This window comes from Anarrhichthys ocellatus, unplaced genomic scaffold (assembly GCF_004355925.1).
Source record: "Anarrhichthys ocellatus isolate YVR2014 unplaced genomic scaffold, GSC_Weel_1.0 scaffold4, whole genome shotgun sequence".
NCBI classification, from domain to species: domain Eukaryota; kingdom Metazoa; phylum Chordata; class Actinopteri; order Perciformes; family Anarhichadidae; genus Anarrhichthys; species Anarrhichthys ocellatus.
In genome coordinates this window covers 1555036-1583030 of record NW_022280034.1, presented here as the reverse complement: position 1 = coordinate 1583030, position 27995 = coordinate 1555036, and the positions used below count along the sequence as shown (strand labels likewise).

The 27995-nt window shown below is 42.6% G+C and overlaps 1 protein-coding gene across 3 annotated transcripts; it reads right to left on the bottom strand.

Moving 5' to 3' along the window:
* Positions 1-42: 42 nt before the first annotated feature.
* LOC116381034 (KAT8 regulatory NSL complex subunit 1-like) lies at positions 43-26353 on the bottom strand. Of its 3 annotated transcripts, XM_031842818.1 has the most exons (16): positions 26304-26353; positions 25149-25231; positions 19248-20712; positions 10511-10652; positions 10031-10096; positions 8847-8971; positions 8251-8392; positions 6762-6927; positions 6191-6346; positions 5421-5642; positions 5135-5280; positions 3643-3764; positions 3494-3551; positions 2305-2417; positions 1970-2204; positions 43-1687 (listed from the first exon to the last, which is right to left on the bottom strand). In XM_031842818.1, exons 3-16 carry the CDS (start codon positions 20642-20644, stop codon positions 1475-1477), a joined length of 3303 nt encoding a protein of 1100 aa, XP_031698678.1. In that variant the 5' UTR covers positions 20645-20712; positions 25149-25231; positions 26304-26353; the 3' UTR covers positions 43-1474. The 3 variants fall into 3 exon arrangements, with proteins under 3 accessions (XP_031698678.1, XP_031698677.1, XP_031698679.1); XM_031842817.1 differs by lacking the exons at positions 25149-25231; positions 26304-26353 and adding an exon at positions 23226-24006; XM_031842819.1 differs by lacking the exons at positions 25149-25231; positions 26304-26353 and adding an exon at positions 23226-24006 and having other exon boundaries at positions 5421-5633.
* Between the last annotated feature and the right edge of the window lie 1642 nt (positions 26354-27995).

The following is a 27995-nucleotide window of genomic DNA, read 5'->3' as shown; positions in this document are numbered from 1 at the left end:
GAGTGATTTCACACCGAAGGACTGGAGGCCAGAACGATAACGCCAAGTTAAACATAAATGTTTTAATGGTACTATTTACAAAAAACAAAAACAAAAACAAATCTGCTTTTTGATTAGGTTAACTGCTGCAACAATCGAACAGGTACATTGACATCTTGCTTAAACTACGAAAAGAAAAAACAGTGATTGAATGGCTGTGGCATAAAACGGAGGTGTAAAATGAAAACAACCAGTATTTTTTTGCATAGCAATTAGTTAATTAAGGTGAGAGGGGGGGAGGGGCAGGGAGAGTGTGGTTATGACAATGAAAAAAAAAAAAATCCATCTTGCAACAGAGTCGTCTGGATGTGATCAGAGAGAAACCGGTCAAACAGCAGAAAATATTCCCTTAAATTGAAAAACCTGAGCTCGGGGGGGCATCTAGCTGCTACATTTGAGATGTTTGCAAGAGAAAAGTAGGGGGGGGGGGGGGGTAGTTCAGTTATGTTTTATTTTTACCATAATTTAACTTAATACAGCAGCGACTGTACGCTGAGAGTGAAACTTAGCAGATGGTTCAATCCTCCCCCACGTTTCTGTTTCAATCAGTGGAGTTCTCAGTGTGTGCCGTTGTGTTAAGACTAACATTAGCATGTTTTTGCAGCATGCAGCAGCGCTTTGCTGTAGGGCAAGTGCTCAAAAGACGCCCCAGCCCTCTCTGTGCCACCACCCTCTTTAAAAAACAACAACAACCCAAAATGAGTGAGAAGAGCCAGCGGGGCGACACGGAGCTGTGGACACTCTCTGAACAAAAGAGACCGTAAAGGAATGATTTTTACTATTTAAAAGAAAGAAGAAGACACAAAGAAAACATGTGAGGAATGAAAACAAAGAAAAAGCAAAACAAAACTAGACTTGGCAGTTGGAGAAGTGCTCTGGTGATTTCAGGCGACCTCTAGAGGGAGAAGAAGGAACCACATCTCAAATGTACCTGTTTATTTGGATGAGGAGGAGGAAGAGGAGGAAGAAGACAGGGGTGGTATTTTTTCTTGTTTTGTAATTTGTCACTCCACTAAAAATGTACATGGGAATTACAAGCAAACTAGTCAATAGAAAACACCCTTTGGCCATATTTTAGGAGTCCGCTACATAGTGCGCTACAAGTGTACACGCGACGTATGAAACACCACTAAGCCCCGCCCATGTACATTGTTTAGCCTACTACACAAAACAGTTTTTGTAACGTGTCGTTTTATACTTTTTTTTTTTTTTACATTTATCCTTTTTTTTTCCTGTGACAAAACAAGTGTAGGGAAAGGCTTCTATCTCCATAATGTTCACTAAAAACTGTGAAAAGTATTAGACTGATGTTTGAATATCAAACAACAGGAACCCATTTAACATTTTTATTCCGCTTTGAGGTTCTGCTTGTTAATGCCAGAGAGGAGCTGTGGGTGGAGGGGGGTGTGGGGGGCGACCTCAGCCTGTCAGTCATTCATCGGTGGGCGGTGGAGGCCTTGCTTTTGGGGCCGCTGTCGTCGTCACAATGCAGCTGCTCCATGTCGTCCGAGTCCAGCCGCCCGAAGGCCGTCGCTCGACAACCTGAGATGCTGCGAATTCTGGGCCTGATGTGGGGGGGGTCGCTCTCCGGCTCCGGGGCCGGGTCCTCTGGCAGCGGGAAGCAGCGCCGCTCCCACGGCGCTACCGTCTGTAAACACCACACACACACACACACACACACACACACACACACACACACACACACAGTTAGAACATGGCTGGAACATCTGCAGTAGATCAGGACATCAGTGATGCTCCTCTAGTCTCTGGTCTCTGATCATGTTTCATTGTAAACAACCAATCAGAGGAGCGCTAGTAACGTTAGCAGCACCGCTAACGGCTAACCAACGGAGGTTCACTTCAGTTACATTGTGATGCCTTCAGGCTCTGCTCAGTGAACATGAGTACAGCATGAAGTTGAGCTACGTACCCTCTCTTCGAAGGTGAAGTCCGGCGTGGAGCAGCGCGTGTCCTCGCTGGACAGCAGCCGGTGGGAGTCCCTGGAGCAGGGCGTGTCGGGGCTGGCCGGGCTCACGGGCGACGGCACGTGACTGTAGTCGTGGAGCATGGGGCAGTGTCCTGGGTCGGGCGACGCCGGCTGAGGGGTGGGTGGGTTGGTGCCGCAAAGCAGCGGCGTGGTGCGCCCGTCCACGGACTTGTACGACCTGAGGAGACGAGAGAACGTCCACAGATAAACCTTAGGGGCCGCAATCGGAGACTTTTAGTGCGTCACTGTGGTGGTATGGTGGTGGTGTTAGTAGCTACCTGCTGCCCCTCCTCTTAGCCGGAGCCAGGGCCATCCAGGTCCAGCGGGAGCGCTCCTGGTCCTCGTGGGGCTGGTGGTGCTGAGTGAAGGCCGCGTCCGTCAGGTCCTCCACCTACAGACACACAAAGCACCGTCAGGTCCCTGAACGCACCGCCTCAGACGACAACTACAATAATCAACTCACTGGAAATTAACGGCTAAAATATTGATAACTGATTTATGGAGTAAAGAAATGCGTCTGCAGGGCTCACAGAGTTACATTTAATATATTTACATACAATATAGAACGTGATGTTTCATAGTAATACCGGTCAAAGTATAAAGTATCAGTGAAATGATGACGAGGTTAACACTTCATTACGTCATAGCTGCATCATATTATGATGAAACAACAGAAACGTTAACCAGTTTCTAAACATCACATTAAATCACTGACAGACTAACGTTACAGTCTGTGGCCGACTAGAAGAATACGTCTGACCGTAGATCAAATGTTGTTAAGACGTCTAAAGACCTGCAGCCTCGTCACATGTGACTCTACATGTTCTTTAAACTCTCCTTTGACAATATTATCTCTCTGGGTTTGTGTCGTACACACTTTTCTCACATACTGTATCGTGACTTTTTATGACTTATATTAAGACATATTGCACTGACTGTACATACTATACTATGACTTTCTATTATATTGTTTATTTATGACTTTATAGACGACATTCTGATGACATAACTTTGTAGTGACGTGTTCATGACTATAAACCGGACTTAAGACACTGAACCGCTGACATCACAGCGTTCTCACTCAATACTGAACCAATTTAGAACAACTGTTCTCCCCATCGGTCACTGAGACACACAAACACAGAATAACATGGGGTCCAGGTGGACAAATACCAAAGTTACCTTGTAAGGAGAAACGTGTTTTAGCTATTAAATAAAAAATAATCAGTCCAACAACCTTTGTAATTAAAGAATCATGATTCTTTCTGATCTATGAACTGCTTCCTCTATAAAGATTTAACCTTGAAAGTGTCGGAGATCTGACCACCAGGTGTCACTGTTCACTCACTGCCGCACAGTACAAGTTCATAATTTGTGTATTATAGAGTGTATTAAAGGTTTATATATTTTAAAGTGAGTAATGTGGGAGAGCACAGACGTGTGGATCCTAAAGAAGTCCACTCTTACCTCCCGCTCGTCGTCCTCCTCCGTGATGGGCTGAGAGAAGATGTCAACGGATCTCCACCTTTGCAAACAGAAGAATAAACGTGAGATGATGGAGGACTGTGAACCAACCAGAACAGGGTCTGTGTGTGACATCACGCAGGTGTAGTTACCTGGGTGTGAGGATCTCTTTGTACTGCAGCTTCTCCACTCGGGTGGTGGCCGCCACAGACATGGGGATCACGATGTTGTTGATGTCGAAGGAGCTCTCACCTCGCCTCCTCTTGATAGGCTGCTGCTCGGGGGGGGGAAGCACAAATAAGGATTCAGGGTTTCATGATCCATGTAGCTGTATTGAGACAGATATGTTATCATGAAATCTAAGTTTCACTTAATCTGGATAATTCACTTCAGGACACGTGTATTATGATGTTTAAAACGTAAAAACCATTTGCCTCAATGGGAAGTTTTGTTTAAATACATCTTCTAACGATGACTCCACAGTTAGTTTCAGAACACATTTGTGTTCCAGATCCTCTGATCACACCAGACATCGTGTCAGACAGGTTTTTTATGCTGCTGTGTGTTTAGAGAGGCGGATTTCTCTCAGATAATGCCGCCTGTTGGGACTACTCGCCGCCTGTTGGGACTACTCGCCGCCTGTTGGGACTACTCGCCGCCTGTTGGGACTACTCGCCCCCTGTTGGGACTACTCGCCCCCTGTTGGGACTACTCGCCCCCTGTTGGGACTACTCGCCCCCTGTTGGGACTACTCGCCGCCTGTTGGGACTACTCGCCGCCTGTTGAACTACTCGCTGACTGCAGGCTTTTGTTTCCCCCGACACCTTTTTCTGCTTCAGTAACCACAAAAAAACAAAACAAATCACAAAGAAAGTTTCAGTTTCGTTCGTCTTTCCCGCGCACCTGCTAGCACGTCCCCAGTGTCTTTATGTCATTCGGCTTTATGCGTTTACAAAACATGTTTTCTACATTTTAACAGTAGTTCTTAGTAAGTTTGATTTCAGCAGCCGCCCCACACTTAACTCTTACGATAGAAAAGTAAAATATTTCATTTTATCTCATGTTTTAGTGTCTTAAATTTGGCTCCTTTCATGTGGATGTTCAATCAGTGTTGATGGTTGATGTCATCGAGTTCCTCTTCTGTGCTAAATTGACTCCGACAGCTGAGTTCACAGCTGCAAAACCTGTTGTTCTTCCATCCAGTGACGTAGTTGGAGGAACTACAAACTATTTCATCTGAGATGCAGCTTAAAAACAGAACTTCCTGCAAGTTTGCATCCCAGAATACGAGAGCGGAGGAACATTGTACGGTGGTTTTACTGCGTCGGCTGTATGCGGTGAAAAGAAGCGGAGAAACCTGCTCGCAGTGCATCCTGGTACATGTAGGCACTGACTAACTCAATGCAACATGCAAACACATTACCATCAACACTAATTGGACATCCACATAAAAAGGTGCCGATTGTTTCTTTTTACACAATAATAGTTTGACTTGTCAAAACACCAGAGTTTAGTCATATTGAGACCGACAACCTTGAGGTTTAGTTTGAACAACCGACACCAAATGAAGTCCCGGTTCACCGTCATGTAGCGGAAAGACAAGCAAACAAAAAGAGAGAGTGTGGTGGTCCGGCGTTTCCTTACAGGTGTGCTCTGGATGCTCTGGCCCAGCGGCGTGGAGTTCTCTGAAGACGTGGAAAGCTGGCGGGTGAGGGGGCTGTGGAGGGACGGGTGCATGTTGGCCAGCGTTGGACAGGGGCTGCTCGAGTCCATGAAAAGTTTAGGGGAGGCTGGAGGACGGGAGACAGACAGATGTGTTTTAAGAGGACCGATCGGTCTCTGTGAGCCATGACAAACCCCGTTTTCATGAGATCTTAAACAGTATGCGACCCGGTTCTTTGACCTGGGCCTCATTCATAAGGAGACTCACTGTCGGCCCTGTCCAGCGAGTGCTCTCTTAATCTCTTGCGGCTGTAGTTCTTGTCGTAGGGCCCTAAAGGAGTGGAGAGGCCCTGCAGCCGCTCCGTCTTGCACACGGCTTGGCCCTCCAGCCTGGCTGCGTTCAGAGCGCTGCCGCCGCCGCCGCCCACACTGCTGTCCACTGTCCTCGGCTTCTCAGCACGGTTCTTATAGTGGCCCAGTCCTGCAACGCCAGCAACCAGTCACACATCATCATTAGACGGAGGAGTTGATGCAAGTTTCTCAGAGCAAAGTGAATTAAAATACTTAAAAAAGGGACATTCATTGGACGTCTTGAAGCCCCCAGACTGAGGGGAGTCACGTCACTGGGTGTGAAATGTGTGGAACTACAATAAAAAAACAATGAAAGCTACAGTAGACTTTATAAGAACTCGGGTTACTGCTGCTGCAGCTGAGCAGCTAAAGCACATAACTCTGCCCTTCTGCATTGTGAAATAAAACCGGCACTGGGAGAGATGACATTGTGCAATAACAACAACCTTCAATAGACTCTGTTACTGTGAACAGCAGCAACAAAAACATTTCATCACAACGAGCCGAATTCTGAGATTTGATTGGCTTATTTTGTCTGTTTATTCATGTGATTATTTTAGATATGGAAGAGTTTCCACATTAAAGTCTTATATATATTCATGTAATGTAACGTCAGACTCGTCAGCGTCACTGTGTAGCGTGTCTGTTTAAACTCTCTCCCTGAGGCTCAGCAGCATCTGTACTCACTGACTGCCATGAGTGAGTTGGTGAACTTGTGCTTCTCTTTGGACGAGGACAGCTTGTGTTTGAGGGAGAGCTTCTTCAGTGGTTTGCTCCTCTCCAGAGACTTGGCCTGCCACTGGCTCTTCATCACCTGCTGCAGACGAAGGCCTATACAAACGTCTGAGGAGGAAGTAAACAAAGAGAATTACCGTCTCGGAAACACTTTAAGATTTCAGCAGCGTACGCGGCCAAGCGTGCCATCTGTAGCTCAACATAAGCAATTCAAAATGGCATGCAAAATTGATATTTAACCAAAGGCAATCTACGACGTGATCGCGTGCCAAGTCGTGTTTATCTCAAATGTGTATCGGCATAATGCATTTGGGACAAAACACGACACATTCCTTGATAATTACAAAGAAGCCTCTTGAATATGACGGTTAAGAGGAGCCTGGAACACGTGCTCGGGGGGAATACGACACCAGATGTTTTTCAGTCGATTTAGAGAATTTTTTCTACGGACTTCCTCTCGACGGCCGCTCCTTGTTCTTCTTCCCCTGAGGATGTGAAGTAGGAAACGACTGCGTAAACTGACCGTCGGGGAAGGAGAGAATGGGGTGGACGCCGAGATCCAGTCTGGACAGCCGCTCCAGGGTGGGCTGCTCGTACTGAGGGTCCTCTCTGGGGGTGGGCCAGCCACCGCACATCACACAGCTGGGGTTCACTCTGCAGTTACACTGGACACAGCTGCTCCTCTGCGTCTGTGGAGGACGACACAGAACCACGTTCATAGTTCAGCTTCTACAATAACAAACCTATAAAAGATCACGCTTCATTTTCTAAGTGAGTCATTAAAGAAAACATTCCCCTCTTTGAAGCTACTGGTTCTGATATCAGTTCTTCTTGCAGAGCTTTAAGCATTTGCTCTATTGTCCCAAACAGAACATGTAGTCCTATTAAATGAAATCTATAAAAGGACGTGGGCAAGTAGTTATCTAATTAATTAACATACAATGATTATGCTCTCCTCAAAGCCACAAGGCTCCATTGATAGAAACCCAAATGTGATCATCAGAAAACACTTTAAACTCGACATAAACACAATAAAACTCACTTATCTTTTGAAATGAACTCTTAACTCGCACGTGTTAGCTGTGAACGTTTCCCTACTGCCTCTCTGTTGTTTAGTACGAACTATTAAATTAGCTAATTAAATATAACTTCAGGAAGACGTCACATGTTTTCTGTAATGTTTTGTCTTTGTGTTAATAAACCAACAGGTACATGTCTTCTATTTATGATATATAAAAACTATCCTGTGCTATCTCATCTCTTTGTATTTAGTGTTTTCATTAGTGGTCATGTGACTGCATCTCGTTGGCTGTTTACACTATAAAAGGTGTGGCCAAAGGTTTGTTAAAAGCCCGATGAAGCCGTATAACGGTTGAACCGCGTCAGCTCCTTCAATGATTTACACTCTAATAAAGACTCATTTTTTCCTTCCTCGAGTGACTTCCCGTGTATGCTGTTGGTTTTTTGATCTTCGGTTGAGTATACAGAGCACGCTCTCGCTCTCTCTCTCTCTCTCTCTCTCTCTCTCAGTTAATTCGCCTCAGGCCCGTGTTAAAGACTTGTACTTGGTACCGACAGTACAGGCTTCCTCTTCCTGAAACTATAAATGAACCGCGTAACAGATGAAATACGAGTGGATATTGAAATCTCATTGAATTACGTTTCAAACTGACTCTCCCACAGACCTCTGAGCCACAGTGTGTGTGTGTGTGTGTGTGTGTGTGTGGGGGAGAAGCTCGAACAATCGCCCCATGTTTCTATTTTCTGCAGCCAGAACTTGTGAGTCGTCACAAGGGTTATTTCCCTTCTTTGTTGTTTGCCCCAGTTCTTCATGAATAAGTCAGCCGTCTGCTGTTTACTCAGCTCATTAAGTTACAAGAATCTAAATCAGTGAGAACAACATCTTGACATCTTCCGCATAGATTTCAGTCTCAAACTCGTCCTCTCACGTTCTTTAACAGGTGACAGCGTTGCGTGATTTTAAAGCTGATTATGTGCACAGCGTTGCTCACCTTCCCGTTGACGTTGGGCACAGCGTTGGGCTGAATGAGGCGCCGTCGTCGACAGCCGACTAGCGGACGCGTGCGAGCGGCGACACACGAGCTGTCGTAGGCCGACGGCTGCTGGTGCTTTGTGTCGGCGCTCTCTGCCGTCCTGGAGGAAAAAAACAAAGCTGAATGAGCTCTCAGGTGTTTGGCCTTCAAGGTGACAGAGAAACACATTTTGTCTCAAGTGACAACCAAGTTAATCAGTATAAATCTAGATGTGTAGTCTCTCTGAACAGCGTCAACAGAAGTGAAGATCAATTAGACACCGATGGTTATCTTACAAGCCAGTGAAGTTAATTAATATCCAGATATTTAAGGGTGAAGTCCTCTTAATCTCAGTACCAAGCCTGCAATTTGTGATTATTTTCATCGATTAGTCTGCCAATCATTTCCGTGGTAAATCAGTTTTGTCTGTGAAATATCAGAAAATAGCGGTATATTTCAAAGACATCCAGCTTAACATCATATATGACAAAAACAGAAGGTAGAGCGAGTAAACATGTTGCATTTGTGACTGGAAACACTAAGAAAGCAGATTCTCTTCTTGTTGTCAGCTGTACCTGCTGAGGACGCCGTTAACGGGCTGTGTGTTTTGACCTTTCCACGGACCGGGCTCTGTGCTGGGGATGTGGGCGGAGCCTGTGTGGGCGGGGCCTGTGTGCTCCAGCCGCTCTGAACCGACATCCTGCATCGACAGATAAGACAAAGCCAGTGAGACTCCACCTCGTGTCAACTGGCACAGCTTCAGAGACACCCGGGATATTAAAACGGAAGCTACGCTAAAAAAGACTGAATCCTCCCGCTTCTGTGGCCGTGAATTATTAAAGAAGGGCTGAAAACCTTATTAGACGCATGGCTGGGAGCTCCTTCTTCACAAGCTTTCACTCTCAGGTGAACAATACTTCATGGTCAAACCTCAGACACTTCACAGCCTCTTATTTGCTGTTAAAGCAGATCATTTTATGTTTTATATCAGTAATATGCCTCAGCAAACCACAGTTGTCCACCAGCATTAAGAGGCCACACCTGCACTCAGACTAGATTAACAAACAGTTGAATAAAACTTTCAAACACAAAGAGAAAACAGGCTCATCCTGTAATACGTTATTTGGCAATTATCTGAATATGAATGTTGTTCAAACACATTAAAAAAACGAGCATCCGATTCATTTTGGACCTGAGGGACAGATAAAAAAAAACAACACAATTTCCTGTGAACGTTTCACATTTAATTTCCACCAGACGCTTTGATTGACAGGAGCATGCTGAATGTTTCATTGACTATTAGAGATCTATGATTAAACGTCTACCTGCACAGAACATGTGACATCCAGACTACTGACAGCTGAATGAACGCTGGTACGGAGAACATTTACATATTGAAAACGGATTTCTCCGTGTTTTTATGAGAATGATTGAAGCTTTGTGTTTTGGTGAAGAACTTAGTTATTTGAGGCTCATTCTTGCTCTTAATGTTATTTATTACACATTAACATTAAGTACTAGTTCTTTAAAACGAGAGCTTCTTTCCTCCTAATGGCCTTGCAGTTCATAAAATCATTACCACGATAAAAAGACAAGGACATTCAGAAGTGTCTGCCTCACTGACCACGAAACGCTGAATACTTGATACTGTGAATGCATCTTAAATTGATAAGCTGTCACAAATTAATTTGGTTGAGCCCCAAGAGACAGAACATGACCAGGACAGGAGCACAGCCCTCCGTTAAACTCCTTCACTTACCGGAGTATTTACAGGCTCCGCCTTCACTTCTGTCCCACCTGAGACTCCTCCCAGCTCCACCGAGCCCTGAAGACACAAGACCACCACAGAGATTAATACAAGATCAGTGGGTTTCTGCACATATAGTTTGTGAGAGTGAGAGAGACACAGACAGAGAGAGAGGGACAGACAGACAGAGAGGGACACAGAGAGAGAGACAGACAGACAGAGACAGACAGAGAGAGAGAGACAGAGAGAGAGAGAGACAGACAGACAGAGACAGACACAGACAGACAGAGAGGGACACAGAGAGAGAGACAGACAGACAGAGAGACAGAGACAGACAGAGAGAGAGAGACAGAGAGAGAGAGAGACAGATAGAGAGAGAGACAGATAGAGAGAGAGAGAGACAGATAGACAGAGAGAGAGACACAGACAGAGAGAGAGACACAGACAGAGAGAGAGACACAGACACATATCTAAGATGAGTGAGCGACTGACCTTGCTGGCTCTGATCTGTCTGTAGATGTCTGTCTGTTGTCTGATGCGGTACTCCAGGTCTGAGATGTGAGCCTGGAGCCAGTTCCAGTGGCTGATGATGGCGGCTCTCTCCACAGTGTAGCGGCTCTCTGCTCGCTTCCATCTGAGGGTCGGAAAAAAGAGGTGTGAGCGCTCACGTTTAAAAAAATTAAAAAAAGGTAAACGGATGACATTCATTAACGTTTGCAGGAAAAACGCCATAAAATCCAACAAACTCCACCATAACAAACACAAATGTAATGATTTGTATATTTAAATACAGTTGCAACGATTAGTAGATTAATCATTTGTCAGAAAAGCAACTAATTTAATTAAATTGTTCCCAAATATGCCGTTTTTTAGCCTCACAAATGTGAGGACGTTCTGCTTTTCTCTGTTATACATCAATGTAAAGTGATTCTTTTGGGTCTTTTGGACCGTTAATAAAACAGTAAATAATAAACGTTAGTTGCGGCCACAATTTCAGTCAGTTAAAGTGAATTTATTGTATTTGTAGGTTGCGTACAGGCAGGTCTGTTCCGTCATGAAGCATCCCATCAAACATAATAAAATAAAAAATGAATGGAACACTTTAACTGATCATTTAGAGCCCATTATCTGGAGAGTCTCTGAGCATTTCCCCCATCAGACTGCAGAGGTCAGTGAATCAAAGCTCCCAGCGATGGAAAGTCGTCATCAGAACAACAACATGACGAGCGATTGCATCACAAGCAGCGGAGAGAAATATTCAGGATTTTCATCGCAATGATTTACTCCGTGGCAAACAGTGAGTGCCAGCTGAGAGCAGAGTACTCCATTTTACCAGTATGACACACAGAATGGGCCTTTTCAAAAGGCAGACATGAGAGGAAAATGTCTGCTCTTTGCACCGTGCAGCAGCGAGCACAGAGGGCGCTGTTTCATCAAAATACAGGCTGAACAATGAAGGAGAAAAATGACTCAGATGGCAGACTAAGATAGACCTTTCACTGCACGGCCTCCTCTCCACACACACCCCGTCTCTGTTTTCAATTTTCAGAGCTCCACCAGCAGGATGGAGGAAGTGGAGAAGACATCCTGTCTTATTGTGGAGCCGAGCGTAAAAAGGAGACCAAGACGTCTCGACTCCTTTCCTTTTACTCGGCAACCTAGGGCTTCGTTCACTGCAATACAGCATCAAGGACACGGCTGCAAAGACAGCTGCAGTGTTACCTGCTCAGAGCACCGATTAACAAACATGTGCTGCTCGTACACACTGGGTGGTGGATGTTTTTAAAACACTGCAACGCTCCTGAACACGCCCATGACTGCTGGTGCATCAGATCAATGCACTGGTAATCAACCTCCATAGAGACTCAACAGAGAAACAACACTGGTGTCGCACAATTTTACTGCACAAATTTGGTGCTGAGCCCCGAGTCTGTGTGCCATGATTCACCCGGTGGTGGGTGGACAGCTGATCCACCAAAAAGAGAGCGAGAGGATATATAGGCCAGGTGTTCACGCCCTTCAGGGTGAAGTGGAAAAATGATCTCAAGGAGATTCAAACTCTCTCTGACAGGGAAGATGTCCCAGCATGCATTGGCCAGCTTACAAACCTCGAGTAAGGCCGTCAACAAAAGTCACAGCAAAGAGACAACAAGACACATTTACTAAAGTACTATTTTGAGGTACTTCCATTTTACTTTATACTTCTACTCTGCTAAAATTCAGAAGCAGATATTGTGCATTTATTTGACAATTTAAGTTACTAGTTAGTGAATGGAGTCAAAATATAATCTATAAAGAACTATACTGATTATATTGACCCGCACGGGGAAATTCACAAGCAATATATATTTAAAAAAGTAAAGACTGGCCCCACATTTATCAGTAAGGGAGGTACATGAGTGCATTAATAATTATAATCCAATAATATACATTATTCCTAACTGGGCTATTCTTCAAATTTAATACTTTTTGGTACCAACAGTATATTTTGAGGCAAATCCTTTTTAACTTTTATTCTAAAAAAGGCACAAAGTAGAATTTGTCAGTTGCGGTTTGTAAACACATTCAAATTTGTGCTTTTCACAGACAAAAGGAATATTTTTACGAGTGTATACATTGTTTTTTTTTGTTTTTTTTAAGGAAAATCCTACTCATTGCGCCTTCAAAAAAGTAAAACAGCAATACTAGTGTGGAAATACTCTACATTGAAAAGGATCTGGGTACTTCTTCCACCACCGGTAAGACCGGATAAAGAGAAAGGGGAAATTAAGGTTTTAAGGAGAATGTATAGTGCCGTGGATCCTCCAGGCCTGGGGCCATCTATCTATGGACTGATGTAGACTACACGTACCAGGTGTATTCAAATGAATAACTGAAGGGTGGAAAACTCAAACTCACAGTGACAAAAGGGAAGCAGGAAGAGCTAAAAGTACAGTTTAGTGAAACATAAACACACACAAGAGGCCTTTACAAGTGCAGTGGCCTTAAGGAGGAGTCAGTTAGTGGCATTGAGAAATACCCCCGTACCATAGTATATACATATATAGTATATACATACACCACGTGACCCAAACCCCCCCCCCCCCCAACCCATCAGGCCTCTGAGCCAGCTGACCGTCTACCTTCCCACTGGAAATGTACCATGAACAGAGAAGACACGCAGGATGTTCCTTCAGCTCTTTTCATGTTGTGAAGCCACAAAAATCACATTTCTATCACCATTTAAACGCCAAATCAAGTGCATTTTTGTCAACAATTTCAGCATCTTTCTGCCTTCTCTACTTCACTGTGTGTGTTTGGGAATACTGGAGTATTTCGATTAACGTTATGCTGTACACTCGATGTAACGTGTAAGTCCACTGTATATAGGAAGTACTCAGAAACAAGGGCTCTGACATACTCCCGAGTACCTATAGGAGGTATAAGTACTCAGAAACAAGGGCTCCGACATACTCCGAGTACCTATAGGAGGTATAAGTACTCAGAAACAAGGGCTCCGACATACTCCGAGTACCTATAGGAGGTATAAGTACTCAGGACTCTGACAGACATATTATACCTTATTCCACAACTCAACTACAAAAGACATTTTGCATGTTTATCGGGATATACTACTTCCACAGTTATCAAATGGGAAGCCTCCTCAGGCATGCAACACTATTCAAAAGCTCTCCAAATATAATACAGTTTTAGATTTTTCTGTTTGAAGTTATTAGAATAAGCACTCTATTTCAAGATGTGTTGCACCGCCATGTTTCTACAGAAGCCCAGAGGGGACAAAACAAACACTGGATCTCGAGAGTTTTTCACGTTTTTATGATGCCTGAAAGTCATTAAACTGCCTCTAAACAGCCCAAAGTATGCAGTGACTTATGTCCACCGCTGGACCTGTGTTCAGCCGTCTCCTCGGACACGTTGATGTACAAGTTCTAGTTTAAAGTGCTGCTTGCTTTTGTCCCACTTTCCTTGTTTCATCAAGGTTTGGTGTGTCACAACTCTTAAGTGCAGATGTTAATTAAAAAACTGGATTTTAAAGTCCATGTATGTCCTGCAACAATAGTTCAACGAGTCATAAACCTTGAAAACTATATTTACGGACCTTACAAAACAGTTGTTTACACAAGGACATTAAAGCCAAGCTGTGATGTATTTTATAAAGGCAGTTAGTGGGTGCCAGACTAAACTGAATTAGCTTAATTTGAGCTATGGTGCACTGTGTAGCTACATGGATTAAGAGGGAACTTTTGTATTAGGATCAACAACATACTCGATATTAACAGACAGGACTAACTGAGACCTAACTGACTCATGGTGTTATTTTCTGAACATTATGGAGGCAAAGAATGACTATCACACCCAATGTTCACATTCTGAAACCCGAGCTCCGTGGACAAAAATCCTCCAGAAGGAATAGGCTGAGGAAGCAAAACAACGGCTCACATTCTACCGCTCCATAAGAAACCAAAAAATAAACAAAACCACTTTGCAAACGTCTGCTTCACAAACCATTCACTCCTAATTCATGCGTCGTAATAAAGAACGAGGGGGAATCAGAGCGGTAGTTGTCATTTTAAATGCTTTGTTCTCCAGAGTCAAGGATTTTCAAAGAGCCGATAATCATCCAGACACTTCGGGAGAAACTGAAAAATACGTTATGTTTTCACAGGACAGCTGGTTAAACTTAGAAACTGCTCAGGAGCTGGAATAGTTGAGCGAGAGGAAGGACAAAACAAGAGAGGGCAAATTCAGCCGGAGAGCTGCAGCAGTCATTACATAAAAGAGGGGGGGGGTGTGTTATGTAACGCCTGTGGGTTCGTGTTGAGGAACTAAAACACATCCAGATGTGTCAAACGGGACAGAAACACATACATTCATAAATACACACTCCTCAGACTGCAGAGTAATGCTGAGCCGGCCGACAGGAATTTGTATGGACACACAAACATGGACTCTGATCCTCTGAGCCGTAGTTTTTAATCATCAGACAGACAATAAAAAGCCTGCAAACCGTGGTGCAGATGACATAATTGCCGATAATTTTCCTGATTCTGTCCATGAGCCTTCATGTAAGCTCTGAAGATTTCCTGATGAGCATTATTGTTGCTTCAGAAACAACTGTTTCCACTCATTTCTCAACCTGAGCTCCATGTAACAATGTCTACATGGACAGACTTTTCAAGGGAACTCAATGAATGCATTAACTGTTATTTTTTGTAGACTTTGTATCTGAAACTAGCAGCACTAACTCCCCTGCTGGAGGCCGTTGTGTCACATTCACAGACAGACACTAGAGCAGAAAGGCCGTGCAGCATTAAAGCACGACAACAGATGTTGCCCGGCCACCTAAATCCTCTCTCTGAGATACGGGAAACCACGTCTACAGTGTGGATGACGGGATTAGTTGTAAGCAACAAGCGTTGCATCCAAAACAAGCAACCCAAATAGGTTGTTTTCCATACGTTGAATAATTGAGGCTCTGCTGCCTGAATAAGACGTTACATTGTCTGTAGTGTTGACTGGTGTAGTGTCTGTAAGACATTAATTGGTAACTGAAGACAAAATTGTCAGTTTTGAAAATGTGGCATTATGGTTACACACACTCTCTCACACACTCAACTTCCTGGTAGACCAACACGTTTACAATGAGGGAAAGTTGCTCCTCTGCTGGTTTACGACCTGAGAACCTGTTTTCTTACTTGTTGAGCGGTGGATAATTATACAATGTGCATCAGACGGCTGCTTAGAAAGGCATTACAGAAGGTTTACGTGTGCTTCCACTTTGCAAATGTTGGCTAAACCCCGTAAGTAATGGATGCTTCTGTGACAGCGATAGAAAGACCTTTCAAAACACGGCTAAATCAAGAACTGTGCCAATTAAGATAGCTCCATAAGCCTGGTTTATTATGCTAAAATTTTATAATAAACATAACTCTTGTGACATTACAAAACATGGCTGAACGTGTTGTCAAGTGTGCTCAGGTGTGGCTATCTTTATGAGTGAAAGATGACATTGGGTCGCTTTAAAACATCTCCTATGTGGGTCAGAATCTAAAGATTATAATTACTGATTAATTATTAAAATAATTCAAAGCTTACTCATATGGTGGTGTTATAACCAAAAGCATTGAACCTAAATACACAACCAGAGGCTAATGTATTACAGTAACTTCATCTCTATTACATTTAACCATGCAATACTGTAGTACACCTGGTCGGAAGAAACTATTGTAATTATTTAACAAAACAAATCCAGCCTCATATTAAGGTGTACAAAAGCAATTTAACTGTCGTGTTTTGAGGTTTCCTGTCTGCACAAACTATTCCACCTATATAGTATATTGTAACATGTAAAACTGTGGCTTTAGTATGATGTTAACATGTAGAAAGTGACATTTCTATCTGCTCTGTCCGCTATGTTTACACAACTAGTGTTGGCTCTTTTGTTAAGTTACCTCTTAGTGAAGGCTCTGGATGACTTAAAGTTCTCTCTAGTACGCAGTGTTTCAGAGTATGTGTCCGGGGACATGATTTTAAAAGGTGGAATGAAAGAAGTGAAGCAGTGTTGTTGTTGTCTTTGGCGTACAGAGCTTCCATGTTAATATTCTATTATCTATATAAAGTGTAGGCCCAACCCTCACGCTAATCCTCGGCTACACAAACTAGGAAAAAAAGTTCCGTACTGCTGCCCCTGAACGCAACAGATGTAACACACGTGACGTGCGTCTTGTTTACGTGCTAAGCTAAGCTAAATACGAGCGGAGCAAACCAAAGCTAACGTCATGCTACAGGATGTTGAGACATCCAGGCTGACATAAGGAAATATAAAGTTAATATGCACACTTCAATATCTGAGAGCAGGCCTACCTAAAGATTCTGTTTTTTACATTTGAAGATCTACAATTTTTGAATGAAGCTTTGAAAATATGATTGTGTTATTGTGGTTGTATAAATGTTATTTATGGTGCTGTTAGACCGCCCCATTTAATACAGGTGCGTGCATCTAAACACCAACAAATGTGGAATAAAGCAGCATATTTCCTACTGTAAAAACATGTATTCTTTTAAAGAAATTCAGACTTTTAGACAGAGAGCGAGTGGCAGAGAGAGGGGAAGAGATAGTGGACGACTGCACGCAAATATAATAATTTGAATGTCAACATTATGATGAAGCAATAGGAAACTATTTAGTACAGCTCTAGCTATGGATATGACTTGGATTGAGACCCATGGACTTATTGTTTAACCATTTTAAATAAAATGTTCTCTCTTGTATAAATTGCAGGAAGCTTAAACGGTTCTAATATTTTTAAAGCTACAACCATCAAAAGGATTGTCCTACCCTAGTAATCACATCCACAGATGTACAGAGACCTATTTATTTTTACGCACTGAGGACTTAGCATTTGCTAACCCAGTGACTAATGTTGCAAGAAGCTGTACCTGCTTCACAATAAAAACCATCACAATGGTCGGCTTTCATGGTATAGCAGGAACAAGATGAGTCACTGAACCAGAAGATAAACTGCAGCTTGTAACCAGTAGTTTTTCCTGTTTATTTAAGGCCATTAGAGTGGGAGCTTGGTCAAGATTAGAGAGAAATGCAGCAATGAGGAGTCATATTCCTGCTGGTAAATGTGTATTTCAGATGCTTTCTCGTGTATGGAACTACATCTAGGTCATTCTAAATGCACCGATTAAAAGCAAACAACCACAGCTGGCTGCTTTTCATCAGAGCAGGAGCACGAGTAAAATAAAACACTGCTTGATAATGTACGACACAATCATCTGTGCTGAAGCATGACAACGAGTTAAATCTTACACACAACCATAAATAATCCCCCATTCATGAACACCTTTATGGCCCATGAATGATGCAGCCTTTAACCGTGAGGTATTTGTATTTATGAGGTGTATTTATGTAAATACTCTTGTTCCTAGCCAAATAGATTTCATCTACAAGAATATGCTCCTAATTCAATGAGAACATAGTATTTAAAATGTCTCCTGTTCCAGGTTGGATCATCAGGTCGTCGATGATCTCATTCATAATAAGACTAAAAGAGATTCACTAAATGTGGAAAGCACCTCCAACTTCTACGGGTCTCCATTTGTAAAACCCCCTCTAGATAAGTACAGCGTTCACTTTCATTATGAACAAATAGCTAAACAATATTAAATGTTATCGTAACAATTAATATTGGGATGCACACGTCATGTGATATCAATGATCACTTAGTTAGAAATAATAAATAAACGTAGTTTAGTTATGACTCAATTCAAAACAAATATAAATATAGTATAAATATGACTCTGACTCCTCCTACAATCTCAGGCCACATAAATGTAGCTCACTGTCACAAACTGCTCCAAGACCCCCGTTGACCTAAAATGAGACAGTATGAATATATCACAAGCGATTTTTCTACTTTCGGATCATGCATGTCAGACACGCGCGCGCACACACACACGCACACCGTTATGAAGATATTTCGGTCAAAGGTCTAAAGTGAATGCAGGAAAGGATAATACAAATCTGTGTTCTTGGCTATGGTTGTTAATAATCTACCCAATCCTAGGTCAGAGGTCAGTAAGTCCATTAACGCCCGCCCGCTGACCCACACCCCCCCCACTCCAAACACCAATGACACACAAATGACTACGCCTATATCAACTCCTCATGGAATAAATGTGCATGCTCCTGCTGAAGCAAGCCTGACATCACAATAGGCCGCAAGTAAAAAAAAACAACAGAAAAACCATAAAAACACCCCTACGTTTTTACGCTACGTTTCCTCGTTGGTTTCGGTTTAAATCAAAACATTCGTCGGCTCTGTGGGTTGTTGCTTGTTGGCTCTGCAGTTAAACAGAGCGTTCAGTTTTAGCCTCGGCTCTAGAGCTTTTTTACAGTCCAATCCGGCCTGTGGATGATACCACCCACACATGGTATCTCTACCCCTCCCTGGAGTTTGACCCAACCAACTACTGAAGCAGTTATAATTGTCATTAGCACCTGCTAAGCCTGAGTAGCATATTGCAGGGCCCAGAAATACAGGGACTTTCACAGGGCAGTTGAAAAGCACTAATGGAAATATGAGAGTAATGCGAGTTACATGTGTGAAGTGACACAGAAGCATATAGTCGACTATGAATTAATCTTATTGTAGAGTTTTCCTATGAAACCTTTTTTCACTGCTTTGTTTCGAGCTCTAAATAAGCTCGCTGTACTTACATTTTGACATGTCGCTGCTCAATGTCCACCCTGGTCAGCTCCTCCTCCTCCAGGTCAGAGTCTCCTCCAGAGCTACTCTCCGTTACGTCCGAGTCAAAGGCGCTTTCTGCAGAGTGGAGGTTGGCCGAGCCGCTCAAATACAGCCTCTCCAGCTCCAACGGCATGGAGCCGCTTTTCAGGAAGCGACCGAGGCCGTCCCTGCTGTTTGAAGAAGAAGAGTGACGTCCGGTCCTCCACGTCGCCGTAGGAGGGGTCGCCGTCTCCGACTTGCGGTTGCTGACCAGAAGCCGGTTGAGAGCCGAATCCAAGAAACCGCCCAGCTGCTGCTGGATGTGCCGCTCCACCTGCTTGGCCTGCACGACCTGGAGACGTTTGCGCAGGCGCCGCAGCCGGCTTTCGATCTCGGATTGGCGGCTGCTGTTGAGAAGGGTGCGCTCTTTTACGTGAGCGTCAAGGCTCTCCGAGGAAGAGGTGCAAGGGAGAGGAGGCTGAAGTGTGCAAGACGGGGAGCCCTGCTGACTGCTACCGGGTCGCTCCCGATCAGAACCCTGTGGCTGACTGGTAGACGTGTGAGAATCAGCCTCCTCCAAGTTCACCTGTTCAGCGGGGTTAGGGTTGTCGTGGGTAAGGGGGTAAAGTGCATTAGCCTGGAGCACTGGTAGTTCAAGGTTTTTACCGTCTGTATTTTGAGAAACCCCAGAGGAATGCTTCTGTTTAAGGGTTCCTTTCACCGGGATGTTCCCCGATAAGGTCTCAGAATCCAAGGGCAGCTTCTGGGACTGAGAGTCTGTGGCGGGGGCGGACTGCTTGTCACCGTTTATCGCCACCACGCAGCCGGAGCCGGACATGGTGGCCAGCTTCTTGGCCAGGCCGTTGACCGGCGCCATGGGCTGGTCACCTCCGTTAGTGCTGCCGCTCATGAGGCTTTTGAGCTGACTGCCGGAGAGTTCGATCGCCTGCCTCTTCCTCAACAGGAAGTCTCCTCCGCCGTTGAGCACGGAGCCGGGCAGTATTCTGTGGTTCTTCAACACGGACTGTTTGATGAGGACACCTTGCAGCTTGATTGACTCCTTAGTTGACGGGACAGGTGTCACATCAGAGCAGCGGTAAGAAGCCACCAGCGGCTGGAGCTTTGCCTGAGCCACAGAGTCGGCTTGAGGCTGTTGCTGCTGCTGCTGCTGTTGTTGTTCCTGGTCTCCGACGCAAAAGTCAAGAGGGCACTCGTCGGACGCGGCCTTGCACTTGGCGGGGCCGCCGCTGTGGATGAGGATGTTGCTGGCGTTACCGTTGTTCTCTGCACTGGCCGGTGAGAGACTCGAGGACGGGGCGGCCAGTTTGAAGCGGATGTGGTGAGCTTCGGCTGGGGCGTCGGTGAGAGCGGGCGCCATCGCAGCCATGCAGTGCAGAGGGACGGGCACCGCGGCCTGCTGCACACCACCCGCTTACTGCCCCACCTGAGGACAGCCTGGATGGGACGAGGACAAACAGAGAGGGGAGACAAGGAATAAAACATTAAACTATATCAAATCCTGATCCTAGGTGGTGTGGAGATGTTTTCCCAGGTAACATTCAAAGCCTTGAACGGTGATGGAGTGTAAACAGACACAAAAGACACTACCTAGAACATGTTTAAATTGATTTAATAATGAAGCTCGACAAGAGCTGAATTTGTATTAGTGCACTCAGATTTATTCAGAAGGCAAATCAAGTAATGACTGTTGACTAAACATAGGTTAAAGGAAAGGCTGCAGGGAGAGAGCTTTAGAGTAAAGTGGACTCAAAATCATTAAACACAAATGGTATATCAATAAAGAAAGATAATTTCCTCATAGAAATACAACATGACAACCGTCTCTATAACATAAAACACAACTGAAATACTTGCACTACAGGTTCTGTAAGCTTTAAGGGGGAGTGGAAATGTACTAACAAGCATCTAAAAGAAAAGGCATGTGGCATTTCTAAAATATGCGTTTTCAGATATGATCAATGAAAACGCAGTAGTACCACTACGGGTCGTACAAAGCTACAGCAAATGCAAACAACTAATAAAGTTAAAGGCCTAGTCAAATGACCTGGTGTCCGTTGACATTTTGTTGACCTACTGGTTGGAAGTGTTGCTTAAAAATGAAGAGAGGCAACATCTCAGATGATCACATTCACTCTTGTCTTTCTCACAAAACTCCCAAAAATGTTGTATGAAGATATTGCATTTATCTACAGAGGCCCTAATCCAAAAGACTTCAATAGAGTCCCAAAGAATGACTGGTATGCACTGACCTTGGTGAGTGAAACGCTCCTGATACTGATGGAATAACACCAGACATCTGAGCTCCAACAGATAATTCCCACTACACCCATACTCGTGTGAAACAAGCCTTCATTGTCACTTACTTAGACGGCTCCTCTTTAAAGAAATTGAGTTCTGGTGGATTGAAGAAACAGGGAAAGCCAATGCAAATCGCCAAAAAAAAACCCACTGCCCTACATGTGTTAAGTCCACACAGGAGCCAGGACACTGTGTAAAGTAGGTGGATTTAGGCCCAAAGCATTAGTCCACATAGCACATGATGTCATGCGGACTCTTGGTCAATTTGAAGCTGAACCACCCAATTTCACACACCCCCCCCCCAAAAAAATAAGAGTGCCTGGAAATTAATCTTTAATTAAATATGTAAAATGACTATTTATTCAGTGGTTCACATGTCCTTCACACAGACTGCCTATATGTCCATATTATATGTATTTAATAGGAGCCTCCCTTCAAATAAAAGGAGATAAAAGCGAGCTGCATCCCCTCCTCTCGTCTGCAGGCTCAGATGAATGAGGGCTCAGTATTTCACCGCAGTTTCTAGTCACTACGCCATGTTGGTATTTCAGAAGCAGATCATTATGCAATTCATCTGTCTAAAAAACCCGCCCATTCCACTGTAAACACGCAGAACTCATTCACGCCATAAAGAGAGGACAGTAAAAGGAGTAATGTTAGTAAATAGCATCGCTATAAATCAACATGCATTGTAGCACCACAGAGTCTCTGTCTGGAGATAGAGATGCGACAAAAAAAAAAAACGTTAGCCAACCATAACGTAACCACCAAAATGTCTTCCTGGTGTTTACAAAAACACATTGGTACATTTAAATTAAATAAAAAGGTCATGCTGGCTGGCGTCCCTGTTTTATATGCATACGAGGTGTGATATTTCGTAATCTTGAATTCTCACTAGCTTCCGCTGAAAACCACAGATCGGACCAGTCAGCGTGTGTGTTTTGTATCGAGTACAGTAATAATAAAAATAATAATCAGCAACCACCATCGATCCCCCACATTAAACAAACCTCCCCAATAACCGAAAAGATAGATATCTTCTCTAAACCGTGTCACTTTACACACTGCGTGCAGATTAATGCGCGTCGCTGCTGGCTAACGTTAGTTAGCTCGAGGAGGTAAAAAGCTGCTGATGCAAGAAACACAACCTGCTCGTGAAGCTAGCGCGTGCGGATAACCCATAAAACCAACTGCAGTGAAACGTTTCCAACACTCATCACATTAAGGGTCTATATGCTTTTTTACGTTAAACGTTACGCAAAAAATAGAGTTGTTTGTCACCGACTACGTAGCATACGCTCAACATCAGTGACAGTTTAAGCCCCCCAAAAAACGACCAAAGAGATATGTATTAAACGTATACAAAGGGTTTACATCCGGGTACTGTACCGTCCATAATAACCAGAGAAAACACCTCATAACTTATCTTTGATTATTGCAGAGCGTGAGACATGGTGTGCATTGTGATTAGACTACGGGAATAAAGACAGACAGGCCTGTTGTTGCACACGACCGTGCTTTGATACGTTAGCTAATCAAATAGTGGGTTAAAATAGTGGGTTAAATGCACATAAATGTGTAAAGTGTAGGGAGTAGACCCCGTCTCTCTGTAGCTATAGCTCGCTAACAAAGAAAAAGGAGGAACCTACCACGTGACGAGGTTGCACACTATCCGAGGGAATTTCGGTAACAATCCCTCTGCAGTTTTAATGGAGGAAAAAAAGACCCGATTGAGGATCGCTATCGATCACTCTGCCATTAATTAATATCCCCCCCACTAACTTAAAAAAAAAAAAAAAAAAAAAAAAAAAAAAAAAAAAAGGAGGCCAGATGTCCAAAAAAAAAAGGCCCAGTTTGACGCGAGTCGCTCGGAAGTCTCGTTCCGGATTCAACGATCTACACCTTTAGCTCGACCAGCTAGCTTCAAGCTAACGAGCAAGCAGCAAGAATATATAAAACGACAAGGCCGCAAAAACACTCGTTTTCTACCGCGCGATTTACTTCAAACGTGGCCGATTTCTCGGTAATCCTTTACCGGGAAAAAAACGCGATTCTCCGTAAAGCGAATAGGGTAAAATCCAGATGGTAGGTTTTTTTGTCGCGAGCCCTTTTTCTCTCGTTTTTTAGGGAGAGACGCTTAGAAAATGGCGGCTAGCTCCTCTCCCTCGGATTTGTGAGTCTGACAAACAGGAGGGCTGTGTGTATTGTGTGTGTGTTGCGTGCTTGCTGGTAGGCGGGAGACATTTCTCCTACTCGCCACTAGAGTAAAGGGCAGATAAGAAACGACATAAAAAGCTCAAAAAAGAAAGAAGATATATATATATCACAGGAGGGTGTTTTGTGTCTTTGATACAAAACATGGCGCAGTGATATTCAAGCACTAATTAGTGTTAAAAGGTGCTTGAACTGGACGTATATATATACTGGACGTATATATATATATATATATATATATATGACTCCTCCACCAGTAAATATCGTATTATGCTTTCACTTTAACCACATTTCTTTATATATATCCACATGACAATTTACTGGTTTTCTCTTCTAAATAACTATATTATGATTATAATAATATTATCGTTATGCTCCCTTTGAGAAAAACAAAACCGAGTCGAGACAGTCCGGCTCTGTCACTTTTAACAGGAACTAGACCGCCCACCACCACAGCAACACTGTCTCCAGTGGCCACTAGAGGGAGCTCTTCTGCAGCCATAGCCCGAATATAATACAGCACCATAAGGCCTGTAACAGCAGGGTGGGTGGGGGGGACTACATTTGTATAAAACACTGTTCACTAAAAACTACAGGGGTCGGAAATAAATAGTAAAGATACCATTATTATTGAAGTTTATACATTGGCCTTTGAGATTTTGTCTGTGTGAGAGGTTGTTGGTTGTGTTTAAGCGGATTAAGATGACATAACAATATATTATATTGAATAATGCACAACAACAACACCACAATCTGCAGCCTCAGAGTGATATAAAACATGCAAACATTAAAATAGGGCTGGGTGTTGTTTTGTATTCATGATACTAGTGGTATTATGGCGTGGCAGTGGTGGGGATGTTATATTACACGTAGTAATTTATAGATCTCTCCCATTTTGTATACATATTGTAAAGGGATAATAAGTACTTGTGTAGGAAGGTATAAGTATTAGTACCTGTGTTTTTTAATTCAAGCAATCCTTTTAGAGAAGTTATTTTTAAAATACTGCTGAAGATCATTGAAATGTTTTGTTTCTCGACTTCTTTTTCATTTTGTGACTGTTTATATTATATGACTTTTAAATAAACAGATATCTATTACTTCCTGTGCACTAGAAGATTCTCAGGAAAGACGTTTTCAATGTTGTGTTGAGTCATTGTTTGTGACTGTTGAGTAATCCAAATGAATGCATGCCACTTACTTCTTACAGGTCTATCAGACTACCAGAGTAGACATGCATGATAAAGAAGTAATGTGTGAATGAGAGAGAGAGTACTACAATCGACATCTGCCTGTTCGGAAAATTATTTAAAATTGATGTCCACAATCTCACCCCTCAGACTACTGTTTAGAATTACCTTTATCTTCATTGTTGAAATCCTCCATTCAATAATCCAAGGGGCCATAATTCCAGTTACCACACATGAAGACAACATGACACCTAAAAATAACAAAAAGTGTACACAAACAAATATTAGTTCATTCAAACTCTTCAGATGACACTTTTACATTACACTCACATTATACTAGTTTAAAGTACTGTTATCTCTTTGTTTGTGCATCTTTTATGTTTTATTGTACATTTTAATGTTTATTATTTTTTGCAGTGTGTTGATTGTTTAATGTTATGCACTATCCACCATGTCAAATTCCTTGTAAATAATATGTATATGGATATAATAATAAAATAAATAATATATCAGGAAATAAATATTATATATTATTATAGTGATTGTTTTGTAAATAAAGAATAGTATATATTATTATAATGATTGTATTGTAAATAAAGATTATATATTACTACAATGATTGTATTGTAAATAAATAATATGATATATTATTATAATTATTGTATAATAAATAAAGAATATTATAATAATTATCGTATTGTAAATACATAATATTACACATTACTATAGTTATTGTATTATAAATAAAAACAATTATAATTATTGTATAATAAATAAAGATTATTATAATATAATCAGAGTTACTAACTTGACTCTCGGGGCTTTTTTTTTTTACGTCCAGCTAGCAAGCTAACGCTAACTAGTGTGCTAATGTTAACGTTATCATTGCAAATTCATAATGAAAAAGTGTTTTACATGTTGAATAACGTCAACACTGAGCTCTTGAATACACAAGTAAAGTTACGACGAGGTGTGTTTCTTTATGGACCGGAATGCTTTGCCAGTGATTTAACGTGGTACACTTAAACAGTACTTTCCAGATGAGAAGCTAACGTTAGCCCAATGCTAACGTTTGACGTCGCGAGCTAACGGCTAAATAACAAGCCAACTTAGCTAGCGGACTAAGCTAACGCTAGCTTTAGCCTGTTTCATACTGACTTCTCAATGACTGCCGTTTCTTTTCTTTTTTTGGGCAGAAAAAGTGTCCCAAAAAAACCCCTAACCCGCTCAAATCGAACAGCCGATAGTTTTTAACCGCAACGAGTCGTTTCTCCGACAAGCGTTGGTTAATTGTAGATGAAAATAAGACAAAATCTTACTTACCTGCTTGTGTTACTAACCGTTTACGACTTGATAACAACCGCCCTCCTCTAAGCTCCCATTGGTCGACACTTCTAATCGAGGCTTCCTATTGGCTCCCCACGGCTGTCCGTCATAGCAAATGCCCGTACAGCGGAAATGTGGGACGAAAGTTCCAAAAATATAGTTTTTTCATTAGAATACGACTTCACAACCTCCACATTATTAATAAAATGGCTGCTTTTAATGCACCATTACATGAGTGCTGTTTACACTGCATTGCATGCTAGCTACTCAGTCCAGACCGGTGTGTTTTTCACTCAATGTAACTACAATATCTCATATTTTTACTGCTTTGTCTTTGGGACTTTACCAGCAAAATAAACCTCTCTATTTCTCAACACGCTGTAAACAACAAGCAGATGACGCAGACTGCTGCAAATGAGTTGGTTCAATATGTTTCATTTGATTTTTTAATTGCATCAGATGCTAAACAGGCTGTGCAGCTCCTGCTGTTGATGGTGGTTGTGGTGGTGGGATGAGATTAGTGAGGTCCTGGTTCCTCAATCTTTCACCCCAAAGTAGGACAGGAGACATAAAAGAGGAGATGTGTCCTTTACAAGAGTGGAGTTGAAGCTGGAGCCGAGAAGACAGGAGACAGGAGACAAGAGGGACAGAGGATGGGTGGAAATATGAAATGAGTGATGCAGTGTTGGGCTAGTGGTGGATTGAATATCTGTTTTTTGCCAGTGGTGGCAAGTCACTAGGTAATGTTTTATATTTCTTCAAATTGTATTCAACATTCACAAATATTACTACAGATTTTAAGCTATATTGTTTATGAATAATGTATCTTCTAATATAACTGTAGGCCTGTTGTTCCTCTTTGTGAGCGTTAGTGTTACTTTAATTTCAGTGATTTCTCGTCATGAGGCCATAGATTTGTAATTTGATCATTTGTGAATACACTTCTATATGTTAGGTTGGGGGAAAAGTGCTGGTGTACACTGTTATAGTTGGTGTGTCATATTATTATACTTTGCTGATACTAATCACACCACTGTGTCACTATATCTATTGAACAGCTGCTTTGATTTTACATATGAAAACATATTATATATTAAAGGCCCCGCATACACTCTCAGGTGTTTTCAGTTATGATGCTGATTAGATCTAGGAGAGCCCCTATAGTCCTGAAAAATATATTATCTTGTTGCAAAGGATAATAACTTGTGTGCAGAAATTATTATAGATAAAAAAATAAGACAGCTTTCGGGACCTTGAAGGCTCTAAAAGGAGCCTCTTTGCATTGTGCATATACTTTCACTTTTGATACTTTAACTGCATTTTGCTGGCAATAATTTTGTACTTTTACGTTTGAATGCAGGATTTGTACTTGTAACAGAGTATTCGTACACTGTGGTACTGCTAAGTTTACCGAAGGATCTGAGTATTTCTTCCAACATTGTTTTTTTCAATAGCACATCAAGTCGGTAAGTCTGGCCTCTCTCAGTCACATCCACAGCTCAATACTGAGTTCAATTGGCAGTTTAGCAACAACGGCCTGAATAAGAAGATGTTTTTTTTTAATCTATAGAGCAAACACGTATGGAAAATGAAGGAGTGACACAAAGTTAGAAGGTTGATTTTTTGGTAATGTTATTTGTAGTCCCTTCATGCGTCACACATCAAACATATACACAAATATTTAAATTG